At 58.0% G+C, this 13,184-nt stretch overlaps 1 protein-coding gene across 16 annotated transcripts in view; it reads left to right on the top strand.

Moving 5' to 3' along the window:
* Positions 1-13,184, top strand: part of DYSF (dysferlin) — a 223,830-nt gene that overhangs the window by 136,626 nt on the left and 74,020 nt on the right. For 14 of the 16 annotated variants that reach the window (XM_056123866.1, XM_056123861.1, XM_056123864.1 and 11 more), the window contains 7 exons: positions 1,125-1,265; positions 2,212-2,241; positions 3,370-3,399; positions 11,418-11,519; positions 11,616-11,777; positions 12,578-12,743; positions 13,104-13,180. In XM_056123866.1, the coding sequence (XP_055979841.1) occupies positions 1,125-1,265; positions 2,212-2,241; positions 3,370-3,399; positions 11,418-11,519; positions 11,616-11,777; positions 12,578-12,743; positions 13,104-13,180 (708 nt within the window). Of the gene's footprint in view, positions 1-1,124; positions 1,266-2,211; positions 2,242-3,369; positions 3,400-9,004; positions 9,047-11,417; positions 11,520-11,615; positions 11,778-12,577; positions 12,744-13,103; positions 13,181-13,184 lie in introns of all 16 variants that reach the window. The other 2 variants (XM_056123815.1, XM_056123809.1) reach the window with 1 other exon arrangement.

Genomic DNA, 13,184 nt, shown 5'->3' with positions numbered 1-13,184 from the left:
CAGTGAGCAGGCAGCTCAGGGCCAGGCATGGGACCTGCACTTTGGGGCAGGAGGGCCAGGAAGTTTAGATGGGGCAGGTGCAAGCCCAGTTCTGTCTCCCTAGTGTCTCCTCGGCATGGTTCCGACTTGGTGTCTTCTCTGGGACCTGAGGCCCAGGAGGACCCCGAAGGAGAAAGCCCAGTGGGCAGGCTGCAGGATCCAGGGGCACACAGAGGCCACTGCTCACCGAGAGTAAAGCCCAGTGATTTCCCTTCTGGTGGGCACACACCCACTGCCCAATTGCCAGGGCTCTCAGCTCTGCCCAGAGTCTCCATGGACATCCTCCCCATGGCCTCTTGAGGATGCAACTATAGGACAATGGTCTGGAAGAGTCTCTGGACCCCTCCCTGTGCTGGAGCTGGGGTCTAGGCTGAGTAGAAGAAGCTAATGGTCACTTGATAGTGTGGAAATCCATGCAGGAGCTGAAGGTCCCTCAGAATGACCCTAGCAGGGCCATGAGTCCTCTTGGGATCCTGCCTGGTCCTGTCCCATGTCCCCCTCCCCCCGGCAGTGGAACCCAGACCTAAGAGACATCTGAGGATCCAGAGGCAGCGGCCCCTGGAAAGAGCCCTGTGGTGAGGTGCAGTGGACAGAAGCCAACAGGATGGAGCAGGGGATATGTAGGGAGGTCTTCAGTGCCTGGAACAGAGTTTGGACTTTGTTTAGGCAGGGGGAGCTCAGGAATAAGCAGAGGGAAACACCCCCTTCATGTTTACTTCGATGAACAGGATCTCATTCCCCCCCCCCCCCCCCCGCCCACACACACAAGAAAGCAGGAACTTGAAGGTGACAGGAAGAGGTGATACAAAGGTCTTGTGGGGCATGTCCACCCCCTGGAAAACTGAGGGCATGAGGAGGATGACCACCCCAGGTTAGAGCTGTGACTGCCTGTGGGGGATATGAAGTGGCTTGTCTGCACTTGGGGACGCAGCCCTGACCCCATCGTCACATCCTGCCATGGGGCCATGCTCCTCACTGCCCAAAGGGCCTGTCCTGAAACCCAGACCTTCACTGTCCACCCGGAAATGGCTCTGGGTCATGCTGAGCCCTGTGTGGGATGCTCACCCTTCTTTCTCCCGCTGTAGGGTGCGGATGAGTTTCTGGGACGCTGCATCTGTCAGCCAAGCCTCGATCGGATGCCCCGGCTGGCCTGGTTCCCCCTCACCAGGGGTGGCCAGCCTGCTGGGGAGCTGCTGGCCTCCTTTGAGCTCATCCAGAGGAAGAAGGTGAGGCTGGCTCCTGTGGCTATTGATCCAGGAGGGCAGGCTTGGCCGCACAGGATGGGTACATGTGGTGGGCAGAGGCTGCCCCAGGAAGAGGAGAGGTTTCCGGAACATGCTCCCTCCCACCAGGGGCCACTGTCAGCAGGGGACATGGAGGGGCCACTTCTGCCCACACTGTCTCTGCTGAGCCCTCCTGGCTGGGATGTTCCTGGTTGTTGGAATCTGACTGCACTGGCCATTTTGGAACCTCTGGCCAGCCACTGGCTGTGTTTTTCTGGGGTCCTCCTGGATGTGGTTTCTGGCAGGAGGCCCTCTGTGGTCAAGACAGGGTTGGGGGGTGATTGTATTGGGTTTGGGGGTGTCTGTGGAGGCTATGGTAGGGTGGCACATTTTGAATCTAGTGTTCCACGTGACTCTGAGCCAGGGACGCCCCATTGTTAAAAAAAAGGGGGGCTCGGGGCTGGGGCTGGAGCAATAGCACAGCAGGTAGGGCATTTGCCTTACATGTGGCCGACCCGGGTTCGATTCCCAGAATCTCATATAATCCCTTGAGCACCGCCAGGAGTAATTCCTGCGTGCATGAGCCAGGAGTAAAGCCCTGAGCATCGCCAGGTGTGACCCCCCCTCCAAAAAAAAGAAAAAAAGGGACTCAGTGCAAGTTTAACTTCAAATCTGCTCATTGTGTTACATAAACCCTGTATGTAAGCCGGATAGAGGCGGGACATGTGTGTCATGTGAGGAGGGACCCACAGCTGCTGCCCTCCCCTGGCTTCCCCCTGGCACTCCCAGACACCCCCTAGAAGAGGAAGAGGGTTGGGCCGTCCTGCACGGATTGGTCTCTGCCATATTCCACGTACTGTGGAAGCTGTTTGCCCGGCCAGGGCAGAAAGGAGGGTGTTGGGGGCTTTGGATGACAAGTACTGACAATGCTTTCTTTTTCTCTCTCTAGCCGGCCATCCACCATATTCCTGGTTTTGAGGTATGTCTTGCTTTTATCTTTTTTTTCCCTTCAAACTCATTGCCCCCTACCTGTGACCAACAGACATTACCCGCTACCTCCTCCTGCCTCCCTCCATGTAGAGGAGGGTCCAGGTGGGTGCTTGAGGGGCCCAGTCCCTGCCCAGCTGAGGCATCTGAGAGTCGTAGACTCTAGTGAAGTGCTTGTCAGGGTGAGCCCACCCTGGTGGGCTTCTGTCCATCACTCATGTGGCTCTAAGGCCTCTCATCTGCCTCAGGAGTGGTCCTGGGCTTGTGAGGTGCAGCCAGGGTGCAGGTAGTGGACACGGCCCAGACACTGTGTAGTCCCCCCAGCAGTGTCAGAATCACCAGCTGGTGCCAGACATGCTGATGCTCAGGGTCCCTCTGACTCTGAGGGTAGCACAGTGTCAGGGTGCTGGCAAGCCCTCCAGAGCCCCCCAGGCCTGCTGCAGCTCCCAGAGCTCAGGTATGCACCATTATTCCCCCAGCCCTGACTCCTCTCTTGCCCAGTTTCTTTACTAGATCCGGGGGCTCCCTGACCTTCTGCCTGCCTCCTGCCTTCTCCGGCAGTCACTGTGAAACAAGTAGTTCTCACATGTGGCTCTCTTGCTGGCACCCCAACTCTAAAGAATTGGGAAACCCCCTCTGCCAGAGTCAGCTGTGGCTTTGAGACGTGGCCTCTGCACTGGGTTTGGACATCAGTCCCCAGGCAGGAGACCCCAGAGGGTCTACACCCCTCATCCCTGGGGATGCAGGTGGTTTCCCAGGGATGCAGGTGGTTTCCTATCGTCTCCTGAGTTCATCAGCTCATGCACCCTAGAGCTGGTCCCTGCCTCCACCCTCCTGTCTCCAGTCACCTATGAGGTATCTGGACTCTAGACTTGGGCTTGGGCCTTTCCGGCAGGTCCTGGGCCTCAACCTGCAGGAATCTTCCCTCACAGGCACTGTGTGTTGTGCCCATGGGGCTTGTCCCTGCTTGGGGATGGGGGTGGGGAGTGACCATGTGGGTCACTCTGCTGGGCTCTGCTGGGTCCCAGCCTAGTACTCCCTGTCACTCACGGCGACTCTCCTGGCACTCTCTCCTCCTGCTACCGTCTCCTGCGTGTGGAATGTCCGCGGCATGGCTCAGGTGCAGGATGCATCAGGGATCCTGGAAGAGGTGAGCGGGACCTGCAGGATTGTGGTCCACAGTGGGGGTGGGTGGGTGGAGAGAGAGCATGGCCAAGGCCAGCCTTTGGGTAAGTCCCCAGTGCCACCTGGGTTTGGTGCCCCCGGGGCACATGCCACACTGTGACTTCTCTCCCCACCTTGCGTGGCCCCAGAGCTGTCTGGTTGTCTTGGCTGCTTGCTGGGAACTGGAGGCACCCAGACCTCATGCTCAGCGACCTGGAGTCTCACTGGCCAAATTGTCAGTGTAGCATGTGATCAAGAGCCAGAGGTCGTGGCCCAGAGTAGTCCAGGGAGACTTTTGGATGGAGGCAGCCTCAGCCATGCATTGTTGCAGAAAAAAAGATGGAAACTGTGCCTTTGGACCAAGGACCATTCAAAGACCATTTAGGAACTGGGTTGAGGATTCCTAGGTTCTGGAAGAAGTTTGGGGTTTGCATCCAGACAGGGCCAGGCCCTGTCCTTGGCCTAAAAGGAAGAGAATCAAGCCCCCATTGCAGCCTTCTGTGTGTTTGGGCGAGGGTCCGCCTGACTGTAAGGTTACCTGGGTGGGGAGATGCAAAAGAGCCCAGCCAGGTGGGGTTTGTGGGAGGGCAGCTGCTCTGGGGGTCAGGAAATCCCCAGCTGGGAGCAGACCCCGTTTGACATTCTCTGTGTCATTTGGGTTTTTAGTTTTTTCTTTTTGGGTCACACCTGGTGATGCACAGGGGTTACTCCTGGCTCTGCACTCAGGAATTACTCCTGGCAGTGCTCAGGGGGACCATATGGGATGCTGGAAATTGAACCCAAGTCAGCTGCGTGCAAGACTAATGTCCTACCCGCTGTGCTATCGCTCCAGCCCTTCTTGTGTCACCCTGGGAGGTGCAGGGCCAGGAGGTGGGCCCTGCAGACCCCGTGCCCTTTACCTCACTTCCTCCCGAGCGCAGGCCGAGGCGGGGCCCCGATGAGCTGGCTGTAATTGCGCCTGACAGGCAGCCTCCCGCTCCTGGCAGCGGCCTCCAGACTGCCGATCTGGAAGGGGATGCCGAGCCGCGTCCAGGCGAGCAGCACGGAGCCCTGGGTCTTGATTGAGAGCGCACTGGGGCCAAAACCCACAGCCGGCTCTGAAGAAGACCCAGCCTGGGATGAGTTATTAAAAAAAAAAAAAAAGTTAAAGTCCTTCATCACCGGATTTGCAGTCTAGAACCGTGTGGGCTCAGATTGCCAGTGCAGGGAACTGGCTGTGGTCTCCTTGTCAGAAAGCAAATCAAAAGCTGTGGCTTTGGGGTCGGCCCCCGGGAGGGCTGAGTGTCCTGCTGCAGGCTGGCCAAGGACCCAGGGCGTGGGTCAGCAGTGGGAGGAGAGCCAGTCTGGGACTGGGGCTGTGGGGGCCACTGGGCCCAGTTATAGGGTCTCAAGCTCTGTGATGACAGGGGAGAGTGTCAGCCAGTTGGGGGTGGCTTTGGGACCCTGTCCCCTGGGGCTCATAGCTCAGCCGCTTCTTCCCTGCACTTGAAGGCAAACAAACCCTCATGCCTGGGTCTCTCTGGTTCCGGGATCCCCAGGGCCCTGGGGGAGAAAGGCCAGTCCTGCTGCTGGCAAGGGGTCTGCAAGGAGGCGCACCTTGATTGGATCTTTCCCTTGTCTCTACGCGGCCAAGCTATTGCCTGCTGTCCTCCAGTGAGCCCCTCCAAGGGTCCCCGTCTGATCCCCGTGAAGAACTCTGCAGGAGGGCGTGCCGGTGTCCCAGGGAGTGGGGCTGTGGGGGATACTGGGGACAGCCACCAGGAAGGAGGCTTTTGTGACTCTGGATGATGGTTTTGGGGTGGCCTCTGCTCCGGGTAGTGTCTTCTGGACAGCCCAGTCCTGGCCAGCAGGAGACAGTGCCCCGAATAGCTGAGAAGCTGTCGCTCAAGCTGAGTGACTGCGGCAGGCCCGACTTGCTGGAGAGGGGTCACCACGCTCGTGTTCTAAGCTGGGACGGCAGAAAGGGTGACGGCTCCAGCTGGGACTGTCGTGGGCTAGAGGAAGGTTTCCAGGGCCCAGTTTGGAGGGCCACAAGAAGACTTTTCCCTCTGGCTTGAGGCCGTTTGGAGACCCTGTCTCAGACTTGGGTGGGGATGGGGGACTGTGATGTTGTTGTGCCTTTTGGAGTTTGGTGACCTGGCCTTTAGCAGAGTGAGTGTGTGTTGGCAGGGGAAGGGGGGGTCTCTCCCCAGCCACTGCCTGTGGGTATGGCCTGCAGCACCCCTGGCCTGGCTGGCCTTCCCAGCTCTCCCTGCACCCTTCCTGTTTCCTCTGCTGGCTCCTTGGCCCCCGGCTGGCTCTCTCCCTCCTTCTCCCGCCTCTTCTGAGCCCTCTGTCTCGTTTCTTTTCCTTTTTTGTCTGGAGAACAAAGGCACTCCCTGTTGCCAAGGGGAAGGAGTTCAAAGAAACAGCAATTTTAGATTTCCTGAGAACGGGAGAGTGTGCACGTGCTCGAGTGAGTGTGGACCCTGTGAGAACAGCCCCCACCCACGTCCACACGCGCACTGCTCCTACCGCGCAGGAGAGCGGGTGGCGGCTTCCTCCATCTCCCCCTCCCCCAGCCGCCTGGGACCCTCTAGGAGGGAGGGAGGGGGGCTCGGCTGGGATGCTGGGCTCTGCTGTGCTCCTCTCTGCCCTGGTCAGCGTTCCCAGTAGGCACAGGGGCTCAATCAGGCACCAGTCCACCTGCCCCTCCAAGTCCAGGCAGAAGGCTTTTTTTTTATTCCAAGATGAACATGGCGGGGGGGGGGGGCTCTTCTGCACCCCCCAATTCATTCGAAGGAAAAATTTGGTGTTTTGCAATCAGGCAAATAAAGCCAGTGGTCCCCATCCCCCTCGCCCTCCCCCAAGGCTTTAATTTAAAACACTATTTTTCCTGGGAAGTGTAATTAGAGCAACATGTGGTTCCTAACAAGCTGGGTGGGGCAGGCAGACGATGGGGCCCTCCCAGCCTGCCACTGCCCCGCCCGCGGCTCCCCTCACCTACCCCAGATGGCCTTGCACTGTCCTGAGGGTCCCTGACTACCCTGTGGGTCACTGGGGACAGGCACGAGGCCTTTACTCACCTGGTATGCTGGTTTGAACCATGGTCAGGGCGAGGACCCTTTGGATGGAAAAGAAAATCCCTGGTGGCTGTTGCAGGCCCCACTTCTCCAGTGGGCCAGGCCCTCTTGGTCTCAGCTGCCTTGGGACACCCCCTGCACACCTGGGAACCCCAGACTTAGACTTTTCAGGGAGGCCAGGGCAGGAGGCAGCGGTCAAACACTGCTGTGTCTGACTCGCTCGTAGCACGTGACTCCTCTGGAGGATGGTGGCATTGTGTGTTTGCCACGCCCATGGACAGGTGCTGTCCTGGAGGGGCATGTGGGGACTTGGGCAGAGCAGCAGACACCAGGCAGGGCCGAAGGATTCTCCCGCGCCAGCTGTCAGAGTCTGGCTGGGACCTGGTGGACCGGGCACCGGGCCATCTGGACACCTAGAGCAACAAGGCGCCAGAGAGCGGGGTGACGGGGAGTTTCCAGAGAGGTTGGAGAGCTTTCTGGAGGATGCTGTGCGTGATGAGTCCCTGAAGGATGGGTGCAGGGGACAGTGAAGGAAACACACATGGGAGAGGTGGGTGAGGACTCGGAGGTCTGGCCCGAGTGGGTGAGAGCATTGGGAACAGGGAGCGAAACATGCTAGTGTTGTTGTTGTTGTTGTTGTTATTTGGATTTTGGGGCCACACTCAGCAGTGCCCAGGGCTGACTCCTGGCTCTACACTCAGGCATCATTACTTTTTTTTTTCTTCTTTTTGGGTTACACCCAGCGATGTAAAGGGGTTACTCCTGGCTCTGCACTCAGGAATTACTCCTGGCAGTGCTTGGGGGACCATATGGGATGCCAGGGATCAAACCCAGTTGGATGTGTGCAAGGCAAACGCCCTACCTGCTGTACTATTGCTCCAGCCCCGGCATCATTACTCTTGGTGGCTTGAGGGATTGTGTCTGGTGTCAGACATTGAACCCAGATTGGCAAGTGCCCTAGCTGCTGTACTATGGCCCCATCAGCCCCACTAGAGTGGTTTCTTCATCCACCCGTTCACCCGTCCATTCATCCCTCTGCCATCCCCATTTCCTCCCTGCCCTGCAGCCCTCCCCCCTTTACACCACTGCTTCACTGTGTGTGGGTGTGCAGTATGCAGCCCAGAGCAGAGTGACTGGTAAGGGTTGGCCAGAAGAGTGAGTCCAGCTGCTGAGCGCACCTGGGGGCAGGGGCAGGGGCTTCTTAAGTTAGGCTCAGGGCAATTGTGGGACTTAAAGAGTCTGGAAGCCAAAGAGGAGGCAGCTCAATGCCGTGGGAGGAAGAGCACGTCACACAGGAAAACCAGGGGAGAGCCTGGTGCCTCTGGGGGCCTGTAGGGGGTCAGTGAGGGGTGTGTTTGGGACAGGGACGCCTCGGGTGTGGGGGCCTGGAGGGAAGGAGTTCAGGCTGGAGACCTCTTCAGGATGGAGGTGGGGTGGATCTTGGGAGACCGTGCCAAGGAGTTTGAACTTAATGGCGAGTGGGTCAGAAATGTGGAAGGTTCTTAAGCAGAGGATGGCATTCTTCGAAGGTTGCCTGGTGCAGGCGTGGCAGTGTGGGTGATGGTCCGAAGGCTGGGCGGGGTGTCAGCTCCATTAAGCGTTGCGTCTTCATCTGCCCATCCAGGGGTGGACAGGGAAGAGTGTGCACGTGCTCATCAGGGCTTGGGGACCCCTCAGACATGGTGATGAAGGGGCCGTGTCATGGGGTCCTTGGGGGTATGGCAGTGCAGGGCGGTGAGACCTGTGAAGGGAGAGAGCCGGCTAGGAGGAGCCCTGAGAGAATCTCCTGTATGAGAGGTGGAGTGTGTATGGAGGAGGGAGTCCCCAGGGGCTGGGGATTCCAAGAGATGTTTTGGGTGCAGAGAGTCTGACAGGGGCTGTGCAGAGTTGAGTGCGGCTGGGGCCAGGCACATCGGCCAGCAGAGCTGGGGTAGGGGTAGGCAGTGAAGGGTGATGGTTTGGGGAGGAGGTGAAGGGTAGAGGGTGGAAAAGAGTCGCCCCTTTGGGTGGCCCCAGGGAGGAGCCACAGCGGGTCTTTGTTGACTTTGGAGAGAAGCTTCTGGCAGGAGGGAACGGGGCAGCAGCAGAGGGGCCTGGGAAGGTGGGGGAAGGCTGTTGGGCCCTCCAGGGGACGGGAGGGGAAGCTGAATTTATAGAGGGAAGGAACTCAGGACCGGAGTGATAGTACCACGGTAGGGCGTGGCCTTGCCCATGGCTAACTTGGGGTTCGATCCCCCGCATCTCATACAATCTCCCTGAACCTGCCAGGAGTGATCCCTGAGCGCAGAGCTCGGAGAAACCTCTGGGCACCACCAGGTGTGACCCCCAAACCAAAACAAATAATAAAGAGAGGAGGAACAGAACCCCAAGACAGTACAGAAGATCAGATCAGGGGCACAGGTAGGGGCAACTTTCTGGAGATGGCAGCAGGAGCAGGGAGCAGGACTGCTCGGACCCCCGGGGACCAGAGCGGGGTGGATGGAGCCTCTAACCACTGTTTCTGCTTCTCTTTCCCTCACGCCTACGCAGCTGTGCGCACCTGCCTTCTTCCTCCGGGGCCTCCTCCCAACGGTACTGCCCCCCCCCCCCCAACCTCGTCCTCTTCAGGGGAACACCACCAGTCCCGCAGTGCTCAGGGGAGCCTGGGAGCAAAGAGGGAACAAGGAATTCAGGGATGAACTGGAATCAAAGGAACAGTGCCTTGAGTTGGGGAGGGGGGGCAGTGAACAGGCAGGTTGAAGGGCCATCTACAGAATGTTCTAGAAGGAAAGAGATTGGTGAATTTTCTCTAGGTGACTTCAAGAGAATGTGGCAACCTTGTCGGCAGGCTTGCTCTTCTGCAGCTCTCGCAGGAGTCCAAGGCCATTCCTTCCCCTGTCTCCTCTCTGCATCTATTTTCTTCTTGGCTGCCTTTGGCTTTCGACCCTGGGCTTACACCTCCAGGCCTGGGGCTACATCCCCTGCTCTAAAGAGGATGGTCTGATTCATGGCCATTGTGGTGGTGCCCTGAGTGTGTCAAGGGCGGCACCATGCCCGGGTTCCCACAGCAGGTGCCAGCTTCGACCCTTAGGCCCCATTCTCGAGAGTGATGAGGAACAATACTTCCTGGAAATGCCCGGGGCCCTCTTCCTGTGGCTCTTCTGATGGCATCTGTCTCTGGGTAAATCTAAAGATGGGGCAGTTGCTATGCCATGTCATCTGCATTGTGCCCCAGCGACAGGCAGAGGGTGGCTGTGAAGTCTGAGTGTCTCTGAGAGGTTCCCTGATTGGAGACTGCACACAGCAGGGTATAGAGCAAAGGCATGAGAGCCTGCCCCATTCATGGGCCTCTGCTCTACATCTGTGTGCTCTACATCTCCTGGACACTCTTTGTTGTCATGGTCTCCTCAGCTTCTGAGGGGTTGTGATCCCAGAGCTTCCTGGGGTACCGACTCTCAGGGGTCGAGTCATTTGCCCAAGTTCACCTAGTGAGAAGGCAGGTGGGGATGAGGACCCAGGGTTGGCGTTCCAGAAACGAGCTTCTGGGATGTGCGGCATCACAGGCATGCGACCAGTGACAGCTGAGCTTAGTGGGAGGGTCCCAGACCAGTGTGGATGAGCCAGTGTGGGTCCTGGTGTGGTCTTGGCTCTGGCTGCTCTTCCCGTCCGTGCCAGCACCTATGAACGGACACGCCATTCTTTTGTGGATTTGTTTTGGGGTCTCACCCGATTTACGGCACTGCCTGTGTCCCTTCCACACCTCCTTCTCATTGCAGCTCTTCGTGATCTGGAGAAACTTATTTGACCTACTTTCCCTTTCAGGAAAAAAAAAAAAGAATGACAGCCCTGCCCCCCTCAAATCTACCTTCTTTAAATGAGCAAATAGTAGAATCCTGCAATTCACCGGAGGCTCATATTGCTCCCCGGAAACATCCCAGCACCTCTGGAAGACATTGTCACCCACTTTGGGAGGGTGATCACCCACCATGGGAACTCTTGCCCTTGTCTTTGGCAAACCCTTGGCAGACCAGAGCTCCTTCAATCCCTCTCATCTTGGGTCTTTAGGGGTGAAGAAACACACCCCACGCCCCCTCCCAGCGTCCCTGGTCCCTGTGAATGAGAGCATTTGTCCACTATCCTCCCATACCCTTTCTGCCCCCCACCCTCGGGGAGCCATCCGTCTTCCAAGTGGACAGGAGTGAAAGGTGGGGCCAGAGGGTGACTGGGTGTGATTGTGGACGGTGGGGATGAAACCCTGGAGGGTCTGAGCCAGGAGAACTGGACTAATGAAAGGGGCTGACATGGATGCAGAAGGAGTGGACAGTGTGTGTGTGTGTGTGTGTGTATGTGTGTGTGCATGCAGGTGTGCCTGGTGTATGACTGCATGTGTTGCACATATGCATGTGTGTGCATGTATGCATGAATGTGTGACTGGGTGCATGGCTGTGTGTGTTTATGAGTATGTGCCCCTGTCAATAGGTGTGTGTGTGTGTGTGTGTGTGTGTGTGTGTGTGTACACGCACGCGCGCCTGAGCAGGTGTCTGTGATGTTATGTGTTGTGTGTTTATGAGTGTGTTCCTCTATGGGTGTGTGCATAGACAGGTGTGTGTGATGGTATGTGTTGTGTGTTTATGAGTGTGTGCCTCTGTCTGTGGGTGTGGATGTGTGTGTGTGTGTGCATGGGAGTTGTGTGTAATTGTTGTGTGTGAGTATGTGTGTGTGTTGGGGGAAGATGGGGAAACCCGAGCAGCTCATGGACATGTTATCCTACATTAGAGGAGGAGAGGGACTGAGGCACCTGGGCTTGGCGTGTAGGTGTTTGTGTGGATTCTTGGGGAAGATGATGCTGACTCAGTTTCTGCTTCTGTCTCTTCGTACTTGTCCTTTCTGTCCCTCGGTCCTCCTGTCTCTCTGCCTCGGTCTTGCTCCCACCTTTGCCTCTTCTGCCTATTCGCCCCAACAGTCGGAGGACACAGACCTGCCCTACCCACCACCCCAGAGGGACACCAACGTCTACATGGTACCCCAGAACATCAAGCCGGCTCTCCAGCGGATGGCCATTGAGGTGAGCCTGGCTTTGGGGTGGGGCATCGGGGGAGGCTTCTCCTGCCCATCCCAGATTCTCCCTGGAGCCTTTCCACTTTTTACTCTGCACTCCTAGATCCTGGCATGGGGCCTTCGGAACATGAAGAGCTACCAGCTGGCCAGCGTCTCCTCCCCAAGCCTCGTGGTGGAGTGTGGGGGTCAGACGGTACAGTCCTGTGTCATCAAGAACCTCCGGAAGAACCCCAACTTTGACATCTGCACCCTCTTCATGGAAGTGGTGAGTGGACCTGCCTGCGGTCCCGTTCCTATGTCCCGGGGTGCGAATTTCTCCCCTCAGGGAGCTCCCCTCAGTGTCCAGCTGGGCTCTGCCTTTCCATTCTTCCTCCAAACCTTCCCTCATCTGCTTCCTCCCCAGCTGGGCGCAGACAGCTGGGATCCCCGCAAAGCCTCCAGCGCCTGGTCCTCTGCCGCTGGGTGGGCTGCCAGGACCCAGTGGCCCAGTGGCCGGAGGAAGGACGGTGTGAGGAGAGGAAAAGGGTTTGCGAGATGAAAGCACTATAGGAATTCCTGGCCCGGTGGCTGTCAGCAGAGGCCTCCTCTTGGCTGAGGCGCGGCCGCCACCGACAGAGAGCTTATAAATTATTTCAAGTTGTGTTCAAAGTGCTTTTGGGGTGGGTGGGGGGCGGGGAGGAGAAGAATCTGGGTTTGTAAGCCAACTCTTGAGTATCCACTTGGGGGGGACTGTCTGCAAGAAATGTTAGGGCCGGGGCCAAGTCCTCCCCGCGCCCCACTGCAGCCAGCCAGGGTTCAGGGAACGCAGACGCGCTTTCACTCTGCACGGAGCTGCCTGGGTTGGGGAGCTAATGTGGTGTTCAACATTCTAGAAGCAAACAGAAGACTTGTATGGCTTCTGCTCCCTGGTCTCAGCCAACCGCCGTTTGGCACTGATGGCTGTTGGGGGTTCTGGAGGGGGGGTTAGAGTCGTTCTCTGCTCCTGGGGGCTTGTCCTTGAGTGCGGACCCTCCCAGAGCCGGGTTAAGGCCTCTTCCCTCACCCTGCACCCCCTCTACCACTTAGATGCTGCCCCGGGAGGAGCTGTACTGCCCCCCCATCGTGGTCAAGGTCATTGACAACCGCCAGTTTGGCCGCCGGCCTGTAGTGGGCCAGTGCACCATCCGCTGCCTGGAGAGTTTCCTGTGTGACCCCCACTCAGAGCAGAGCCCCTCCCCGCAGGGCGGCCCAGGTAGGACTTGCCCATCGAGGAACACCCTGAGTGGTTTCTGCTCAGCTGGATCTGGGGGGCCGGGACTCTCACCCTCCACCTCAGGCTGAGCTCACCTCATTGAGAGGTGAGGGCTGAGGGGGCTGGAGGCAGGGTGGGGGAGAGAGATGCAGGGGTTCAAAGGGATGGTGAGGGAGGAGAGGATGGTGGGGAGTGAGGGGCTGGTAGGAAGATGGGAGAGAACATGGGCTCACAGGCAGAGATGCAGGTGGAGGAGTGTCAGCACACGGTAGCAGGGGTGGTTGGTTGTCTCCTTCTCTGAGTTTTTGGTCCCTGGAGGGTCCCCACCCCTTAGCCCGGCATCCTTGCTGTCACCCACAGATGATGTGAGCTTGCTCAGTCCCGGGGAAGATGTGCTCATCGACATTGATGACAAGGAGCCCCTCATCCCCCTGCAGGTAG

The sequence above is a fragment of the Sorex fumeus genome, unplaced genomic scaffold (genome assembly GCF_029834395.1).
Source record: "Sorex fumeus unplaced genomic scaffold, SorFum_2.1 ptg000006l, whole genome shotgun sequence".
NCBI classification, from domain to species: domain Eukaryota; kingdom Metazoa; phylum Chordata; class Mammalia; order Eulipotyphla; family Soricidae; genus Sorex; species Sorex fumeus.
This window is presented reverse-complemented; position numbering and strand designations above follow the sequence as displayed.